At 36.6% G+C, this 21,302-nt stretch overlaps 1 protein-coding gene across 4 annotated transcripts in view; it reads left to right on the top strand.

Annotated features, from left to right (window-relative positions):
* Positions 1-20,927, top strand: part of USPL1 (ubiquitin specific peptidase like 1) — a 34,942-nt gene extending 14,015 nt beyond the window's left edge. For all 4 annotated transcript variants that reach the window (XM_026493083.4, XM_026493085.4, XM_026493084.4 and 1 more), the window contains 5 exons: positions 2,433-2,546; positions 7,268-7,397; positions 10,423-10,548; positions 16,357-16,514; positions 18,498-20,927. In XM_026493083.4, coding sequence (XP_026348868.2) covers positions 2,433-2,546; positions 7,268-7,397; positions 10,423-10,548; positions 16,357-16,514; positions 18,498-20,368 — 2,399 coding nt within the window. In that variant the 3' untranslated portion in view covers positions 20,369-20,927. The remainder of the gene's footprint in view (positions 1-2,432; positions 2,547-7,267; positions 7,398-10,422; positions 10,549-16,356; positions 16,515-18,497) is intronic.
* Positions 20,928-21,302: the final 375 nt, after the last annotated feature.

The raw sequence follows: 21,302 nt of genomic DNA, 5'->3' as shown, positions 1-21,302 counted from the left end.
AAGAGGTTGGACAGCTCTTCACGTGTAGAATTGATCATATGTTTCCTCTTTTGTGAAGTGCCTGTTTGTGTCTTATCATTATTTGTTCTGTTGCATGTACTTATTTGTTTGAGTTCTGTATATCTTTGTTGCTATCTTTATGTCAGATATGTGTTGCTAAATCTCCCAATTTGTATCTTGTGTATTTACTTTTTTAAAGATATCTTTTGATACACAGAAATTCTTAATCTTCCCTTTTGTAGCTGGTAATACTTCTGACATTTAAGAGGAATCTTCCCTTTTCCAAGATTAGAAAGTCATTCACCTATATTTTCACTGAAAAGTCAGAGTTTTGTTGTTGACATTGAATTTTAATTCAGCTAAAGTTAATTTTTGTGTGTGGTAATCATCCCCTTTTTCTCCCGTATTTCTCACCTAGCTAGTTTTTCCTAGCTCCTAGCTCCACATTTTTCTTAACTGATCTGCCACCTTCGTGGCCACCTTTGTTATATAGTCTTCCATATATGTGTGCAGCTGTTCCTTAACTCGCAGTTTTGTTTTCTTGGTTACTTAATCTGTCCCTATGTCAGTACCACACTATTTTAATTACCAGGGTTATTTAGGTCTTGCTGTCTGGTAGTATAAGAATGCTCACCTTTATTCAACTTGTCTTTGGTCATGCAGTCTTTTATATACATCTTACACATTTTTCCCCATTGTTGACCATTCAGGCTGCTTATTATTTTTTGCAATTATAAACAAACACCATGACTGATAACTCATATATCCTTTGAATCCATCCATTGCCGATTATATCTTAGAAGGGATATTAAAATTTGAATATAGAGTCTTTCTTTTTTCTTTTTTTTTTTTTTTTACAAGATTTTATTTATTCATTTGAGGGAGAGACAGCCAGCAAGAGATGGGACAAAAGCAGGGGGAGTGGGAGGGGAAGAAGCAGGCTCCCAGAGAAGGAGCCCGATGTGGGGCTCGATCCCAGAACACCGGGATCACGTCCTGAGCCGAAGGCAGACACTTAACGACTGAGCCACCCAGGTGCCCCATGAATATAGAATCTTTCTGAATGGCTTCCCAGAAGGGTTATATCATGATGTAATTCCATTTTCATATGTAGAAGAAAACATCCCAGAGCACCTTTGAGTATAAACATTTTAAAAGTTATAATTTTGTTAGATAAGAAATATTGCTTCAACTTGAGTTTCTTTGAGGTTGAATTTTTTGCAAGTTTTAAAATGCAGTTTTTTACAGGCGTTTTTGTTTTTGCCTTTTCTTCTCTGTATTCCTGTCCTCTGTAATTACAGGAACCCGATACTGAGTTAGATGACAGTTCAATTGATTATTTCTTGTTCAAATTTTGACTTGAATGTTTTTTATAAAACATAGCCACTTTGTTTTGTGTGGTTTTTTTTTTTGATTGAACCATAATTAGCATACAGTGTGGTATTAGTTTTGGGTGTACAATGAAATGATTCAGTAGTTCTATACATTACTCAGTAAGTGTACTTTTAATTCTCTTTATTTCACCCATGTTACATGTTCAATCATATTAATTTTCTACAGAATAATTATAGTTTTTATAGTATGGTTGTAATTGCATTTAAATTGACTTTGAATTTTCAGTTTTCTCTCTTTTTCTTTGGCATGGTTAAATAAAAATTCTAGTTAATGCTTCGTATTATAGGAGAATCCAGATACTTCATAGTAAAACATATCAACAGTATGATCAGGCTATATGAATTATTTGTAAGAGATTTTGGTGAAATCTTTTGTAGCTTAAGAATAACTAGAGTCAGATACATATGGGGGCTGGTTTTCTTACACAGTAATTCTATTTTGAGGACTTTAGCCCTAAAGAAATGAACAAAAACATGGATAGGTATGTGCCCAAAACATGTTTATCATGATAGTATTTATAATAGTGAAAAAAGAAACAATTGTCCAGCAGTAGGAGAATGGTTAATAAAACTGTGATTCAGTTGGAGTGTAATAACTAGCTTACAAAGTTTTTAATGAAGTCAGTTCATGTGAAGTAATAAGTTACACAAAGAAATAAATGAGTAGATGTTGTCTCTAGCATGAGTAATAATCACATGTAAAGACACAGCTTCAGCTGTTTCAAAGATAGGCAGAAATCTGAAAGCATAGCTCTCTTGCTAGGCCTGTGATTATTTGGATAAGAAAGGCTTTTACTGAGATTTTCTCAAACAGTGATATTGGCTCATGTAGTCAGAACTAATGATACTGGGCTGAGGGAATATTAGGGCAATATATGGTGTAGCACAGAGAGAGAAATAAGAATTAAGGACATTTTGTGTTCTCCATTTTGTCTCTGCTAAATTTATTGACTCTGATGAACTTTGGTTCTTGGTAATGTCTTAATTTTCTGTAGAAAGAGATTGGTAAGAAATTGATAATGTATATTTCATTTTTAGATGGAGATTGTAAAAAACTTACTTCAGAAATATTTGCAAAGATTGAGACCTGTCTGAATGAAGTCAGAGATGAAATTTTCATTAGGCTTCAGCCTCAGCTTAGATGCACATTAGGTAAGTAATTTGTATAATTTAACTGTATTACTCATGTATGTATTACTACCATAAAGAAATACATCATAGGAAAATATAGTACTATTTTATTACTTTGGGTGATTAGATTCTTGGGAGAGAGAATCTGCATATATAGGAGCGTACCGCTGGTTAAATCATTGGTGGGCAGAGTTGTTGTTCCATATACATATCCAGGCTTGTGTTCCACCCCTTGAGAGTGGATGTATTTCTCAGAACCAGGTGGATACTCAGAGGTGGACACCATTGGTTGCTTTTCCAAAACTTTCCCCCAGTGGACTAATTCAGTGTCTTCAGCCTTGACTGTGCATTAAAAAGCACCTAGGGAATTGAAAAGTGTTTGGGGTCTATTAAATAAGAATCTCAGGGGTGGAGCTCCGGTATCAGCAATTTTTAGAAGCCCCCCCTGTGATTCTTAAGGATGGACAGGGTTGAGAATCTCTGATCTAAACCAGCGATAGAAATTGGACTTCCCTTGCCGGTGAGTGGTTTAGGGGAATAGACATATGGTACAATTTTCGGCAGTAAAATATGAGGAGAAATAACTGATGACCTTTTGGGGAATCTTACTTACTTTTAAAAAGGGCAGAAGAATGAGACCTGCTTTGTTGTCTATGAATTGGCTTTTGGCCTTGGAGCAGAGTAGAGCTAGGGTACTAGAGTCCTGGGACTTTCAGAATTTTTTTAGTGTTGCAAAAGAGTCATTGCTGATTTTTTTTTTAAGGGTAGTGTCTTTTTGTTTTCCATGAACTTCTACATGTGTGTTTACTGTGTTAAAATAGTAAACTGAATTTCCATATGCCAAATATTTGGCATTGTCTCCTTTAGGTCTAAAGGACTGTTCTAATTTATCATCAGGTAGGATCTCAGATGGGATGAATATTCTTTTTCTTCTTTTTTAACAAGGTATAATTTCTGTAATAGTAAAACCCTTTTTAAGTGTATATGATGTATAACCATTACCACAATCAAAATAGAGAGCAGTTCTGTCACCTTAAAAGTTTTCTTCAGGCTCCTTCAGCCCCTGTTCTTACCCCAAACCACTGATGTTGGGTGGGTACTCACTTCAAAGGAGCCTTTTCCATAAGATTAACAGAGTATAGACTAGGGGCTCCCGTGGTGCATTCTGCAGGTGTCTTTTCCTTCCTGGAGTGACCTGAGATGTTTTATTCCGGGTCCCTGCTCCAGTTTCCATTTGAAAAAAAGAGTGGTTTCTCCCCCATCTGAATCAGCACTCCTCTTAGCTCTGATAATTCTATTTGGAACAAGGTTGCATCTTGTTCCACTGCCGCCTTGGGCCTGGTTTTCTATGTAACAGAGAAGGAATTTTTAAATTATTATTTTGTGCAATCATAGCAATTGGGCAGGCATACAGCTCTTCTAATACAATAGAATTCCTTTCTTGTTTGTGTTACATGCTACTAGTTCGACAGTAATAGGTGTTCAACAGTAATAGGCGTTGTGTTGGAGCTTAAGATCTTACCAGTGAAATCTAATCTTTGCTTTGGAGAGCATTTTAAAATCCTACAATGTATGCATCTTTATTTTGAATGTTAATGTTTACTTTCCAGTACTAAGGAAAGAGAAATAGAATCTGTACTGGCCCTGGGTGTTGGTTAAATTTTTAAGATCGGTCATTGTATCATTTTGATTATTGTTTTTAAAAAATTCATTATAAACTATCCTTTCTGTTCCCCCTCCCTGCAGTTTAAGAAATAAAATATTACAAATACACATGAAGCCCCCTTTGTACTCTAATTCAGTTCTTCCTTATTTCCCCACAAAGGTAATTGCTCTCTTCAATTTAGTTTTTTCTTTTTCTCTAATGTCTAATTTTTTAAAGGAAAAAGCTAATACTGTTTTGGTTTATACTTATTTATGTAATTTTAAAGAATAATTTAGTCTTTGAGATATGCGTACCAGTGTAAGGATACACAGACCAGTAGAACAGAATAGAGAGTCCAGATGAAAACCCTCCCTTTTTGCTTAGGTCATACCGTGTGACAGAGGTGGTGATGCAGGTAAGTGGGGAAAAGAAAGGCTATCTATTAAACGGTGCTGGGGCAGTTGCTTCCTGAGACCTGGGGGGGTGGGGGGGCTTGGATCCCTACTTGACACTAATCAGAAGTAACTTCAGCCTAATATTTAAAGACCTAAACATGGAAAAGCAGAATTATAGAACTTAGGGACAAAATATGGGTGAATATTTTACCACTCAGTGGAGAAGAATTTCTTAAATAAGGTACATAAAATAGTGGTAGATAGGACCACATTGAAGTTTGAAATCTCTGGGCAAAGATAGGACAAAGAAATAATTTCCTGGCTATCTGGTAAAGAATTCTGTACACCAGTTTAAAAAAAGGACAGCATGATAGAAAAGTGGCCAGAAAACATTAACAAGCAATTAACAGAAGAGAAAACTTGACAGCAAAGAGTTACCGAAAGATTTGTATCATGGCAGATGATGGTATTTTTAGGGAAATATGCAAACTATGTAGTTGGGTAGGCTTTGGGGTAAAGATACTAGAGGCAAAGAAACCACTTAACTGATTTCAACAGGAGGTTATAAAAATGGGAATTAATTGGTATTATATGTTCTCTAGTGGATGCTTTATGGTTAATACCCATAAAATTTGTAAACAAAGGAAAAATAATTAAGATCAATTAGGAACTATATAAATTCCCTAAACTGATCAGTACGCATATAACTTATAAGTGTGTTTTGTGCTCTTCTTTGGTATTTTTTTTCCTTCATGATATTTTGATTCACTGAGAACTTTATATAGTTTTAGAACTGAAGATTCTGTGTTGTCATTATGAAGTGTAAATTATTTACTTTTCAATTAATATTTAGTTACGGTGGAGTAAGATTTAAATGCTAGTAACTCTTGGGGCACCTGGGTGACGCAGTCGTTAAGTGTCTGCCTTCGGCTCAGGGCGTGATCCCAGGGTTCTGGGATCAAGCCCCACATCAGGCTCCTCCGCTAAGAGCCTGCTTCTTCCTCTCCCACTCCCCCTGCCTGTGTTCCCTCTTTCGCTGGCTGTCTCTGTCAAATAAATAAATAAATAATCTTTAATAAATAAATGCTAGTAACTCTTACGAACTTCTGCTTGTACTATGCGCTGTTCATGCTGCCTGTTCATGCAGTTTATGTGCTGGTGATGCTGTGTGTTCCTGTTTAGGAGACTGATTTGTATTTATTTCTATTTACAAAAAATATTTTATTAGTGGCGGGACTGTACCACAAAGGTGACTGTTAAATAGCCTTTGTAACTACTGGTATTTATAGAGTGTGCTTAGGCAGTAACACCTCCTGCTCTGCCGATGGGTTGTGCCAAGGTGACGCTTGGTGGCCGCGTTCCAGGCTACTGTTGTTCCAGGCTACTGTCGCTCCATGCTAGGGGGAGAACTGGACCATGGAAGTGAGACTGTCCCAGGAGAGGCAGGGGAGGGAAGGATTCCGATTCTTTCTAGGGCTGAATCAGTACGGCAGCATCTAAGCTCCCCTGAGGACAGAAAGGTGAGAAACCATTTGGAGAACAAGTGTTAAGAGGAGAATGTAAATCCTACTGTTTAATTTGCCTGTTGATCTCAAAACTAGATGACTGGATTCACTGTTCAGTTTTTGTTTTAATGACACTAGGAATCAGATCTTTTCTAGTCTTAAAGCCATTGAAGCTTAATTTTAATTGGTTTTTTTTTAGAGATTTATTTGAGAGAGAGTGGGGGGAGGAGCAGAGGGAGAGCGAGAGGATCTCAAGCAGACGCCCCACTGAGCTCGGAGCCCAGTGAGGGACTCAGTCTCACACCCCGAGATCACAGCCTGAACCAACATCAAGAGCCAACATTCAACCAACTCAGCCACCCAGGCACCCCTAATTTTAATTGTTGAAAGATGAGACTAAAAGATTTTAAGAAGAGTGGTAGATGAGGAATGGGGAGATTTGAGGCTGGCCCTTTAACCCTGTGTATCATGTCTTCTCCACAAGTAGAACAAGAGAGTCGGACTAGAAATGGCTTTTTAATGGTTTTGTCTACCTCTGACATCATTCTACAGTGTTAAACCGTATATATTATTTTTAATATTTGTGGTGAACTATTTATTTTTATTTTGTTTTTATAATACTTTATTATAATTTTTATAATGCTGTATTATAATTTTGTTTTATACCCTAGAGCTGTTGTAGCTCTGAGGATTTTTTTTTTTTTTCCAGAGAAAAGCTAAAAAAAGATCTGAGGAGATAGTTTGGGTCTTTTGTCCTTAAAACATTTTTGTAAGTGTCTAACAAGAAAAATGAAAGACAGGGACTGAAGTGATAATTAAATCTTTATGATGGATATTTTTAGAAAAATACTTTAAAAACTTCCCTTAGGCTGGGTGGCTCAGTTGGTTAAGTGTATGACTCTTGATTTCAGCTCACTCAGGGTTTGTGAGATCAAGCCCTGCATCAGGTTCCTTGCTAAGCGGAGAGTCTGCTTGAGATTCTCTCTCTCCCTCTCCCTCTGCCCCTCCCTTCCTTGTGCGCGCACTCTTTCTCTTAAAAATAAAACAAAACTTCCCCTTGCCCAACTTCCTCTGTCATATAGTCATATATTTTCACATCTATTCGTACCGTAAATATAGTGGGAAAAGATAACAGTTAATAATTTTGTTTTACTTTTTTCAGTTAATGAGCAATAATTTTCCCTTTTCTTTTTGGAGGTGATATGGAAAGCCCCGTGTTCGCCCTTCCCCTGCTCTTAAAGATGGAACCCCTCATTGAAAAGCTCTTCATGTATTCTTTCTCTTGGAACTTTGAATGTTCTCAGTGTGGACACACTTATCAAAATAGGTTAGTTTTTCTTTTTTTTTTTTTTTTAATGGACGTATTTTGTTGAAAATGGTTCCAAATAATAAAATTTGAACAAAACTTGCTTCCACTTGTGGCACTGCATAAATTTGAGCTCCAGAAACTACAATTTGCTTGCTTTGTTAAACTGGAAAATAAAAAATGGTTTGCTGGATTATTAGTTAGTAGGAGTTTTCTTAAGAAGTTCTTCAGGAAATGGGGACAAATGGTAAGAGTAGTATATTCCCCTCACAGCTCCCCCTCTGGATTCCCTGTTGAATAAGAATACTTCTTAGAATTCCTTGAAATGATATGTGTTTTGTTTATTCCTCTGTTAGCAGCTAGGGGTTTTGTTTGGTTATGTTTTACATCATGGAAACTGATTTGAGGTTCCCAGATTCTGGCAGCAGTTGCAAGAAGTAACTTAGGCTCTCCCATTCCTCCATGAGAGACCAGCCACCGCCAGAACCCTCTTGCACATGAGCTGTCTCAGCCTACTTTCTACTTCCCTGATGCCCTTAGGTGAGAATTAGAGGGATCATGATTGACACACACACAGTTTATGCCCTGAGATTGGGACTTGGGAAGAACCACGGAGAAGAAAGCAGCAGCAGATTTCTTTTGCTTCCTTACACTGACCACATAATGTAGAGTAGATTTTGGAAGAGGAGTCAGAGAAAGTTTTCATCACACAGAGAGAGTTGCTGGCTGGCAGTTAAAAAGATGACCAAACTGGTTCTGTTGGTTATTTATTGAAATTACTATAATACAGATCAGTCCTTTCCTCTTCTCTAACCTACTAGCAAATTAGAAAAGTTGGAGTCTCTTAAAATTATTAAATAAAAATGTGAGAGAAAACTATTGCTTAGATATTCATTATCTAAATTGAGATTATTTTTGGTATGTAGGGGTCAGTCAAGGAGAGTCAAGTATGAGAGAATGTTTTTAAGGAATATAAGCAACAGAACCAGAAAACTTTATTTTTTTTTTTTTTAAACCAGTTAACTGGAAAGTATTAGAACAGAGTAAGAATAAGCATTTCACTCTCCTCTAGGACTTAAATTTTCTGTGAGTATAAGAATGAGTATTTATTTCCTGATCTTCTATCATTGATTTATATAAATTATCTGATTTTTCTCCTCATTTGACAGATGTGGAAAGTGAACCTTCAGAGGGGTTAAATAGGTAGACAAGGTCCAAGGTGACATACTACTAAGTGACAAAATTCAAGCTGAGGTTTCCTGACCTCAGACTTTCCTGCTCACTGTGGTATACTCCTTAATCACCACCTGGATTTTAAATAATATAAACAAGCTTGATGATTAAAATCAGCTTAATTATAGCTTTTCCAAAATCCACATCTGAGTTGTTTGACAGCTTTTCACTGAGTATATTTTATGTGCCAGGAACTCAACAGAAAAATAATCTTTATCCTGGCCAAATTCAGACTAGTTAGGGAGATAACATATAAACACATAATTGAGGGCCAGTGACTTAGTAATTATTTTTGATCTGTTGGTTGCATTAAGTTACTTTGAATGCAAAACATTGAGTGCATTTTGGAGGTGTATATAAAAAACTCTGAGGGTTCAAGGGAAAGAAGCCATTGGCATTTGGGTTTGCTTTTTTTTTTTTTTAATTCCTTTGTTCTAAAAATAAGGAATTAGAGGAAAAGCTAAAATGAAGTGGCATTTCATTAAATACATCTTAGTATATATCATAGTTTAAAACATTTCCACTAAATCTAATGGGAGAATATCCAGCAAACTCATGGTTTTGTGCTGTTGTTTTTAGGACCAGTTTAAGATCTTATACTTGATTTACAAGGTATATTTTGGAGGCAGTTTAAAAACATGTGTTTGGAGTCAGACTCCCTGGATTCAAATTTTAGGTCTGTCATTTATCATCTGCTGTGCGCTCTGTATTTCACTTCCCTCATCTGTGAAATGGGGAGAAGAATAGTACCTGCCACTTAAGGTTGTTTGGGAGACGAGTGCTTAGCACAGCACCCTGCTTTTGCACGTTGTAAGTACTCAGAAACGTTTGCTGTCATGGAGCATTAACATTTATTTGCTGAGACAAACTCCTTTTTATAGACTAAAATATAGGAGCCTTTACTCAGCAGTCATCTGTGAGAAGGAAGAATTCAGTAGAACTAAGTCATTCAATTTTAGTGATAACTTTATGCTGCTTTGCTTTTAACATGTTAGCTTCCCTGAGAACTGTTATTTGTAACAGCCTGTGCTTATCTCACTTATGATTGAACAATGTTTGTTACTATTTGGGAAGAAAGCTGGTATCTCTTAGGAAATTAATTGCTCTTTTAAAGGTATTATTATTAAAGTGAATCCAGTTGAGATGTAGTGTACCTCTTTAAATATCATCTTTTTAGGTGCTTGCTGTCAAGTACTTAGGCTAAAGTGCAAATTTAGAACTTCTGTAACCTTTGAAAACAAAATTATTTCACAACTGGTGTTCTGATTTTTTAAAGATCAAGAGAATTGAATTGTATGTATTCCTGATTATATATTTGGAAATGCCTTTTTTCATTTTTGGTTGTCAATATGGATAGCCAGATTGTGAGTTTTGTAAGTAAGAGTGAGCTCTTAATAAATTTGGAAACAGTGGTTCTCATCCAGAGCCAGTTTTGCACCTCATGGGACATTTAGCAGTGCTAACGGTTGCTACACTTGGGGCTGTTAGTGGCATCTAGTGGGTGGAGGCTATGGATGATGCTGAACATTCTCCGTGCACAGGACAGATGCCTCACAGCAAAGAATTACCCGGTGTAAAATGTCAGTGGTATTGCTTTTGAGAAACCCTGCTTTGAACATTTTCTTCATCTCACAACTGAAAATATACACATAATTATGGTGAAGAGTCTTCGCAGAGAACTTTACTATGGTTTGGAAGGAACACTGGTATATTACATGGGGGAAATAGGAAAGTATGAATAAACAAACCGAGGTTTAGGCATTGATTTTAAATTGATGTAAATGAATTTAAGTTACATCTTCTTTTTTTGCAGACATACGAAGAATCTGGTCACTTTTACAAATGTCATCCCTGAGTGGCACCCACTTAATGCTGCCCATTTTGGTCCATGTAACAGTTGCAGCAGTAAGTCACAGAGAAGAAAAATGGTATTGGAAAAGTGAGTTAAAATTGCCTTACTCTTTTTGGAACAAAGTGAAGGTGGATTTAACGTGTAGAATTGCAAGTGATGACTACAACCTACTTTTCAGAAGTTTGAGTTAAATAACGTAGTTATGAATTGCCAAAATGCCCCTCTATCAAGAACTCCGGCCAGTAAGCAAACTGTCCCAGACAAAATACTGCTGAAGACCTGTGTTCGGGTGATCGTCTGACTCCGCTCTACTGGTGCCTTTCCTTCTTTTGCCTTTTTTCTCCCTTTAAGGGTATTAATCTCCAGTTTTTCTTTCCTCTGCCAACGGCCTAGCGTCATTAGAATTCTGAGATTTCCTTAATCTAGTTTCAAGAACTAAGTTGACTCAAAGATGAACCACAGGCTCATCTGTCTGAATTCCCATCTTCTCCCAGAACTTGAGCTGCTAATTCTTCATCTTCTTGTAAGCTTTCTGCTGCCTTTGAGCAGATGTGTTTTTATTTATTTATTTTTTTTTTGCCAGCTTTTCTATTTGTCCTCAGTTGGGACCACTGGTCAGAATTACCTTGTTCCAAAATTGCTACCAGAAGCCCCGACTTTTAAACCCGGGTCAGTCTCACTACAGGCAGTTTGTCTATCTCTCTTTTGTTAGTTAATACACTCACGCACTTACACATCCTCTGTAACCCGAGTTTAGTCGCCCTCACCTCTGACTCTACAGTAAAGAAATGTTTGGAGGTATAATTTGGTGTCTTAAAGAACCAGGTACATTAACCTTTTCTTACCTTTTCTGATGGCTCTTGGAGGATGTACCAGGAAGTCTCTCAGTCTTTACTAAAGATTAGTTTTCATCCAAGGAATAAATTCTCAGTTAATCTAATAGTGCCCAGACTTAGAAGGAAAAAGAGCCCCTCCTACCGCCTCTTCTTTAAGCATCTACTTTACACCTTTAAGGTAGTATTTACTTTGACAATTCAGAACAGTGTGCTTATTCCACCTTTATATAGTCTCCTGTTACAGTAGTTGAGGGCTAGGGCTCTGACACTAACACTGGGCCCCATTTCTGTATAACCACTCCCTGTCATCCTTCCTATAGGATTACATTTTCTGTTAAATCAGTACTCATTGTTTATTATTATGAATATACATATATTCCCTTTCCAGCCAAGCAGTATACATGGTTATGTTTCATTTCTTTTATAACTTCATTTTTTCTGAAATTACTAATTTCCTTCTGTTTTCATTTGCTTTATGTATGCATTATAAATTTTTTCCAGATTCTTCAAACACCCATCAATGAATTTTCCAAACACTTAAATATTTCACAATTTTTTAATCCTCCTCTTCCCCTCCACCCCCCTTTTTTTCCCAGAAAACTTCCTTCTGCCACTTTCCATCCTTCTGCTCCAGTGTTTCTGTTTTTACTGGTTCCTCTCTGGGCCTGGTGCATGGGAGTGTGCTCTTCATACACTCTTTCTGTCACCATCCTAGTTTTTAGCTCAAAACCATACCCCTGCATTCTTCAACATCTGTCACCAGTCAGTATTGAGTCTTTTAGGGTTTCTGTGGGGTACATAAGTTCTTCTCATCAGTGTGCCCACTCCATAGCACTCATGTCATCACTTCATCCATTCTGCTAAGTTACCACTTTCCCTTTTGTTTTTTGCCTTCAAAATATTTGGTTTTTTCTTATTTGTTTATGTCTCCTTTTCCTTGTTGGTCCTTTTGGTTTATTTACCGTGGGTTTGTTTTTGGGGGGAGGGGGTCATTCTATCATTTGGATCATTTGAGTGGAAAGGAAGAGGAGGTAACTTTAAGCTGGAGTCCATAGTCTTTCTTGGCTATCTGGGATTTCAAACTTTGAGATTGGAGTGTTGTGGGAGCCTTTTTTTGTTGAAGCCCTGTCCTTGATGAGAAGGAGGTAGAAGGGTAGCAAGATGTGGGTATCTGCCATCTTGTACTGCACAGTTGGGTTGCTTGAGACTTCCTGGTGTATGTAATTCATCTAACTGTTAAACCTGCTTTTTCTCAAGCCCAGCATTGAAGATAAACTTATACTACTATTTCGTTTGATCTGTTAATTGGTCGCTTTGCAACATAAAATTTTTAATTACACAAATATGTTGCTTTACTTACATTAAAGATTCATGCTCTGATCTGGCAGTGTATCCGTTAGATATAAGTGTTTCCATGTGAAATGTGTTTAGAGTTCTAATGGGCTGATTTATAAGCAGAATTTATAGTTTGGACATTTACTGTATTCAAAAGTAAATTGAACTAGTATGTGAAATTTCACTTAAATTTTAAATGACAAGATTTTTATAAAGTCCTCTGTAGTTTTTACTTTGAAATTCATGTTCTTGATTTGTTGATGTCTAATGGAATTTAGAAACAAATTTAATATAGTTTTTGAGGATAACTTAAAAGTAATTAGGTCCATCATGATATCATGCATAATTCAACCTTACAGCATTCTAAAAACTAGCAGTGTTGTAAGTTCCCCGAACACCTTGTCTCAGGCAATCCACATCTCTAATATGTTCCCATTAGAAAGAGACCATTGATAAATCAGATGAATGAGATCTATCAAGTTCAGATCTGCTACTTTTAAGTAAATTATTTAGGAATTACATTCAGAGCATGGTGGCGTGGAGTACCAACTTAGAATCTGATTTAATTTTACTTCACAAACTCTTAAAATGAACCTCATTACTGCCATGATCACCTCTAGGAGTCCAGTCACACACTATCTTGGATTGTCATTTGAAAAGTTTATTTATTTAAACCTTGCTTTTGTTTTTATTTTTGTGTATTTTTTTTTTTAAGATTTTATTTTTCAGAGAGAGAGGGGGAGGGCACAAGCAGGGCAGAGGGAGAGGCAGGCTCCTCACTGAGCAAGGAGCCTGACACGGGACTCGAGCCCAGGACCCTGGGATCATGACCTGAGCCAAAGACAGACGCTTAACTGACTGAGCTAACCAGGCATCCGTAAACTTTGTTTTTTAAAAATAAATAAATAAATAAATAAATAAACAAACAAACCTCCATTTTTAACAGTGATTTTTTTTTTTAAACAGCTGTTTGTAAATGTTAGGGGAAGGTAGGAAGAGAAATCAGACGTTTCTGTTCTGTGCTTATAGGCCTTATTAAAGTGTCATCAAAGTATCATTAAATAAAATGATTTTGAGACTCTCTTCCAAGCAGATAAACTAAACCATCCCCTTCAAAAGTTTGGATGGAGTACTGCTATATAAAATAGTTAAAGTTATGTTTTTTTCTTTTTTTTTTTTTTTTTAAGATTTTATTTATTTATTTGACAGAGAGACAGCCAGCGAGAGAGGGAACACAAGCAGGGGGAGTGGGAGAGGAAGAAGCAGGCTCTTAGCAGGGAGCCTAATGTGGGGCTCGATCCCAGGACCCTGGGATCATACCCTGAGCCGAAGGCAGACGCTTAACGACTGAGCCACCCAGGCGCCCCTAAAATTATGTTTCTTAATTTAAATCTTCATTGTGTGTTAGAAAATGCTTTATTACTTTACGAGATACTTAAACTTACCTCACCTCCAAAGAATACAGTTGTAAACCTTTGTTGAACAGTTGAATATTTCTGAAGTATTTTGTTTATAATTAATACGAACCAATTCTAATTATTTTAATTACATCTGATTTGACTCATATATTTCATTTTTGTCATAGAATCTGATATAGGAAATCGTTCAGTGATGTAATTAGATCTAAAATGTAATGAGATTTTAAAAATTATATTTGCAGATTTTTTTGCCTAAAGCCTACATTATTACAGTTCAGAAATACATACATTTGCACATTGTTAAATTAGCATTTTCTAAAATATAAGTTACTATGTTACATTAGTTGGGATAAAAATAAAACACTCGTCCTCCAGGCCATTTGCACAAGACTGTGGCTGCTGTTTGTGGGACAGGGATTTGGTGTTTCCCTGCCGTCTGTGGGTAGCAGGGCAGTTGGCACAGTTCCCGTGTGCTGCTTTCTCTAGTTCCTGTTTTCTTTCTTTTCCTGAGAGTAGATTCTTACAATAGGAGGAGTTTAAACCTAAAGTTAGGGAGGTGAATGCAAGTGGATCTTGGCTTGAAATCTCTTGTGACTGTCGTTCCAGTTCTTTTAACGCGTCCCATCCAATATTTTTATGGCTGAGTCAGTACCTACCTTGATCCTCTCAGCTCTGAGCATCATCTTTGCCAGGCATTGCAGGTAGGAAGAAGCCTGAAAACAAAATCTATTGCCAAGCTAGGAGTAAAGTTCTACCCTCAACTGAGAGGCTGGATATGACATAAGCTGGAATTATGGGTAAGAGGAACCTGTGACTTTTAGGGGACACTGGAGTGTAGGGGACCCAGAGAAGAAAATGAACTAGAAAAGGATGAGGAGCATATGCTTTATTTTATTGAATCCAAGATGCCATCGTTTATAAGTTGTACCAGTTTTAAAGTATGCCATTAAGGAAAGAAATGCTGCCTATTTAACACTTTCTGTATTTAACTCACACAAAGAAGGCAGGGTAGTTTGCGTAGTGTAGGGATCAACAAGAGAATGTTTTAGTAACTAGCCTCAGAAGACATCTTGAAAAGGTATCTATCATATGAGACGAGGAGAATTTAACATTAGTACTTACTCATGCAGGTGCCTAAGCCTGCATATCCATCCAGCTGTGAGAACAGCTCTCTAGCTTCACTGTGGATCATTGATTCAAAAGCACACTCTTCACATGTTAACATTTTAAATGGGAGTACATCTAAGAATTGATGGCATGGTAGAGTTTAGTTGGCAGTTTTCTTTCCTAGTGGTATATGTTATAATCAGTGGTATCTTAGATCAATTAAGCAGATATGATAAAAAAACAAAGGGGGTTAGCATTATAGACAGTTTTGCAGGTCTTTTTATTTATAGGCACTTAAATTTTGAAGACTTGATTACTCCTCTAACGTGATTGACAAGAGATAACTTACTAATTATTCCTTGTCAGTCTGAATAATCCGCATTTTGGACATTGATTCAAGTTCATTTCAGCTGAATAAATTTTGATAAGCTAAGCAAGTTTGACAGCTGTTTAAATATTGGGAAAAGAGATATTCAACATTTTTCTTAAATCCTGAGAGCTTTGTTAAATTTGGTTATTTGAGGCCCATCATTAGGTTCTATGTTCTACTGTAATAATAAAGTGTATTTTTGAAATTATGGATGTCTTAAAGTTTATAGTAAATCAGCCAGTATGTTGTATTTTCTTCTCTATTTTGGGTACAAATTAAACTTCCTAAGTAAAAGCTTGACTTTGATGGACCGCTCTGCTTCTGGAGATAACAGTGAAATAGGTCAAATTATTAGCACGTTGAGGTTTTTTAAATGTTTATTTTAATGTCTTAGGTTTGTTATTTTGTTTTACGTATTACCTGTATAACAGAAGTAATTTATTTGGGCACTGGATACCAAGAAAATTCTAAAAGGTCTGGATTTTTCCCTGTGATTTTACAGAGTAGTCATGTTACCAAGAGATCTTTAAGCCAAAGCAGCATTGTGGCTTACAGAACAAATTTTTGTTTAATGGTCTGTGTTAGAGCCTTATTGCATGATGGCTTCCAACTGTCACTGATACCATTCTGAGAAGGGTTTACTGTTACATACTTCATAGAGTGAGTTCTCCATTTCTAATTAAGGCACACGTCTGGAGGTTCTCAAGAAAAATTAGTGCAGTTAGCCTTGAAAGTGTTATGTGTGACTTCCTTGCTTCAGACCATCTTTTGTATAACCAGGCACAGGGCATTACATTTGTTTGACTTCACTTGCCTTTCTCTCCCACAGATTGTCTCCCATATTCATGTTGCACTTTGTGGAAGGCTTGCCACATAACGACTTGCAGCACTATTCATTTCATTTTGAAGGCTGTCTTTATCAAATAACTTCTGTAATTCAGTACCAAGCAAATAATCATTTTATAACATGGATTTTAGATGCGGATGGTAAGTATTTAAACCTTTTTCTTTTGTGATAATAGGCATGGAGGCCAAACTCTAGATTTTTTTTTTTATAAAGGCAAACTTTGCCTTGACCCTTTTTTTTTCTCTCACTTCTTGTCCTTGCCTTTAATTCTTCTGCTCCCTCTTCTTTTCTGTCACTCTGGTTTAGAATCACTCCTGTCTTTCCTTTGTATATGTATGGGTATACACATGCATATGCATATTTCTTTTCTAGACAGACAATGAGATCATGTAATACTGTTGAGTTACAGTTTGCTTTTTCCCCACTCAGTATGTTTGCTTTTACTCCATGAGTATAGAAAAATGAATGGTGGCAATTTTGATTTTTTTAGATATGTACTTCTTTTAAAAAGAAAGTGCATCGTACTGAAGGTTTTTCATTGAGAAAGGACAAAAACAAATTTTGCTTAGTTTGCAGTTGTTAGTAATATAAATAAAAGTAAATATCTATTGGGTGCCTGGCTGGATCATTCAGTAGAGCATATGACTTTTGATCTCAGAGTCTTGAGTTGAAGTCCCATATTGGGCATAGAGCCTACTTAAAAAGAGAAAAATTGAGAAAAAGAAAAGTAAACATTATTTATTTCTGGGACTATGAAATAGAATATCTGAAATCCATAATTTATTTATCCAAGATAAACCTTTATTTAAATAATTAAACTTTTCAGTAGAAGGTTAAATAGTACAGCTCATAATTTTTGCTAAGTTTTTCCTTCTGTTTATCTTATATGGTTTAATATTGAGTTTGTTTTTCTCACAATGTTCACTTTGTCTTAAACAAGATCACTCAGCCCCGTAAAGTGTTACATCAGGCTGTTGGTAAGGGGTCTCTTTGATATTTTTATTTTTCTCTTTTCTGTTGTTTGGACACTTTTCGTATTTGATATTTTCCTCTTGGGGATAGTTTGGGTGGATGTGTTGTAAAAGCACTTTGCAAACTGAAACTCACGTTATAAATACTATCACCTTAAAGTTTTACACTACTTCAGAATTTGGGGGGAAGTGGTTCTCAATAACATAAGCAAAAAATAAAAAAGCAACTTTAATTTTTTACTGCATTCCAGGGAATCTGAAATCCTCTTCAGGTAGGTTAGATGGTTGTATGGTTTGCATCCCTGACAACATAAAAAAATCATGGTTACTTTATAAAAATGTCGTGGCTCTCCCCTGTCATTGAATCAATCTCTGGGGATTAGGCCCAAATGTGACTCAAGTAATTCTAATGTGCATGTGTGGTGGTGAACCACGGACGTAAGGAAACAAAAGAGTCTCTAAGTTTTAACGGGCATAGAAGAAGAAATAGTAGATTCATGTGGTTTATATAGGTGAGTCCATGTAAATTTAGTGAATGGTTTTCTTGGGGGTTTTTTGTGTGTAGAGAAGGTTAACCTCTTCCCTTGTAATCCATCACTTTGTTTTCACTTGACAAATGAGAAAATAGAAGCTCAGAAATAAAATAAGCAAACACCTAAAAACGTCTAAGTTTTTTTAACCAAAAAAAAAAAAAAAGAGAGAGAAAAGAAAAGAATAATTGAATTAAAATAAGAATTGAAACAAATGTGGGTACTTGAGGGTAACCAGCTTCATTTAGCTTGAAAATTCATGTGTATGGAAAAATTGAATCCATTTTCTGATGTTGTTGGATAAATTGGGTGATACACTGTATTCTAAGTCACAAAAGTTAAATACACTTCTGTCTTGATTTTTGTAGGTATTTTAGGAAAGAGTAAAAACTATCTCAGTTTTTCAAATTTCTAGATGTTAGTCTATAACTTTTATTAGGCAAAAAAGGACTTTAACCATGGCAGAGAAAAATGGTGATATAAAGATAAGACCATGTTCTTGAGTGTTCTCCTTTGGTGGATATTCAGGGATATAGCAGTTAAAATGGCCAGAAGAAAATGAATCTAGGCTGGTGAGTTTTGAATGTCTAACCTCATTTACTGAACTTTCTTCATCCCCCAGGAAGTTGGCTGGAATGTGATGACCTAAAAGGCCTACGTTCTGAAAGGCATGAGAGATTTGAAGTTCTTGCTTCAGAGATACATATTGTTATTTGGGAAAGAAAAACATCCGAAACAACAGATAAAGCATCTGCTTGCCTTCCACTTAAAAAGACTAATGATGAGCCTACTTTCGGTGATGAGAAACCAACCTCTCCAACGTGGTGTTCTGTGGGTGATGCTTCCTCTGCTGAGCCGTCCTCAAGAACTCTCCCCACAGGTGTGGCAGTTGCACCTCGCACTCTGTCACAGGGGGAAGCTGTAGCTCATGGACATTTACTTTCAGGTCCAGAAGGTTTGGTTGACAATAATATTTTATCTTTGACACTTGAAGAAATACAGGTTAACTCTGAACATTTCCTCTTAGAAAATGAACCTGTGGCAGAAAATACAGGAGTTGGCAAAACAAATAGTTTGCAATCACAAGAGTCACTAATTGCTTCTCTAGTATCAGCTCCATGTTTTGAAAAGCTTACTCAAGACCAGTTCGTGGATTTAAGCCTCCCATCTCAGATTGTAGATGCAGACATGCAGTTGGCCCAGCCGAATACAGAAGACACTGTGGATACTACTCATGCTACTGACCCTGTAAACGGAGTAAAGCTCGTAGATGTTGAGGGTACGGTTGCCCTAAAGAAGGACACTCCATTAAAACAGTTTCTTTCACCCAAAACAGAGAAATTAAAACCAGAACAAGCCGTTACAGCTCAGATATCTAATTTGAAAAAAAATGAAACTGTGGCATTTTCTCAGACCATAACGGCGAAGTCAGTACAGAATCCATCTCTGAAAGAAACTCCAAAGAAACCATTTGTAGGAAGTTGGGTTAAAGGCTTATTAAGCAAGGGTGCTTCTTTTATGCCACCTTGTGTTTCAGCTCATAATAGAAACACCGTAACTGATTTGCAGCCTTCAGTTAAGGGGGCAAGTAATTTTGGTGGCTTTAAAACAAAAGGCATAAACCAAAAGGCTAACCGGGCATCCAAGAAAGCCAGTAGGTGTGCAAGTAAGCCGCCTACAGTTAGTATCCCTCCGTCAAGCCATCCATCATCTGGTGGCACGACTTCTGGTGTATGTGCTAATGTTACTGCTGATTCAGATGCTTTGAAGAAATGTGAAAACACCTCCTATGGAGCTCACCACAGTCATGATTCTTGTGTAAAAGAAAATGGTGTTTCTGCAGCAAACCATGGAGACTCAGTTGAGGGTCAGATTCATAAACTTCGTCTAAAACTTCTTAAAAAACTTAAGGCAAAAAAGAAGAAATTAGCTGCTCTTATGTCTTCCCCCCAGAAAGGAACACTTCCAAGTGAAAATTTAGAACATGTGTCCCACTGTGGGTCTCCAAGCGATTGTGAATCAATAGAAGACTTGTTAAAAGAACTACAGTATCAAATTGATACTGCTGATAATAAATCTGGGTGCACCACGGTTCCATACAGTAGTCAAAGTCATGAAGAAATTTTAGCAGAATTATTGTCTCCTACAGCTGTTGTCTCAACAGAGCGCTCAGAAAATGGGGAGGCTGACTTTAGGTATTTAGAAATGGGAGATGACCACATCCCAGCACCGGTGTCTACTGAATTAAATGATATTCCCCAAAACACACATCTGAGACAGGACCATAATTACTGTAGCCCCACCAAGAAAAATCAATGTGAAGTTCAGCCAGACTCACTGACAAATAATGTCTGCATTAGGACATTGAACTTGGAAAGTTCCATGAAGACTGATATTTTTGATGAGTTTTTTTCCACTTCAACGTTAAATTCTTTAGCAAATGACACATTAGACTTACCTCATTTTGATGAATATTTGTTTGAGAGTTGTTGAGTGCATGTTATCTCTTTATAGTTTAATATTTATTACTGCTCTTGGAAAAACTTAATATGTTATTAAATAGTGTTTACACACTGGCCTTGTCATGAACAAAATGTAAGCTACTGAAGGTTTTACCTTTGGTTCTATTCACAAAGCATGTAATGTGTTGTTACGAATTAAAATGATCAAGAATCGGTTTTCCTTGTTTGCTTCATTTTGTATTGTAGGGGAAGGAGGATTTCAGAATGTTAAAAATGAAAACTAGTGTCTAGTTTCTGGCATTTTTTACAGTTGGGTGCATTAAATTTCTACATTTTAATTTTGGTTACACTGGTTCAGGAAAAACACGAGTTTGTACAAACATCGTATATGGAATATAGAATGTGTGACTCTTTGGTAATGGTTCTGGCGATCATACAAGACTCTAAGCCTGTTTATTATACCAGTTTTGAGTGCTGTGGAATATAAACCTCCCCCCATACAACTTCTCTACTTACAGAAGATGACAGGAAACCTTGTTACTAGAACTCTAAGTAATGTTACCTGATTAATAAATGATCTCTAACGAAAATACTCTTGTGTTTGTGTTGATATGCAAAGAGTTCACATTATCATAAATATCCTCTTTCTCCCAGCACATGTATTTCTGCAAGCAAAGTGGGTCACCAACAGTTCTGTTTTGGGAGAAAATAATAACCAGGTACTTATTAGGCTTGCTATATGTTCGGTTCTGGTTTCTATGAAACACTAATTCATTCAAACCCCAACATTTCTATGAGCGAGATACTTTTATCACATTTAACAGATAAACAGCACAGAGCTTAGTAAATTGTACATCTGGGATTGAGGAGCGTGGTTACTACCGTGCTTAGAAGTATGTGTTTTACCTGTCAGTTTTCATTTAAAGTTTGGATGCTTAAACAGCACCACAGCTGTAGTGATGTGA

Source organism: Ursus arctos, unplaced genomic scaffold (assembly GCF_023065955.2).
Source record: "Ursus arctos isolate Adak ecotype North America unplaced genomic scaffold, UrsArc2.0 scaffold_10, whole genome shotgun sequence".
Lineage (NCBI taxonomy): Eukaryota > Metazoa > Chordata > Mammalia > Carnivora > Ursidae > Ursus > Ursus arctos.
Note: the sequence above shows the minus strand (reverse complement) of the source record. Positions and strands in the feature narration are given on the sequence as shown.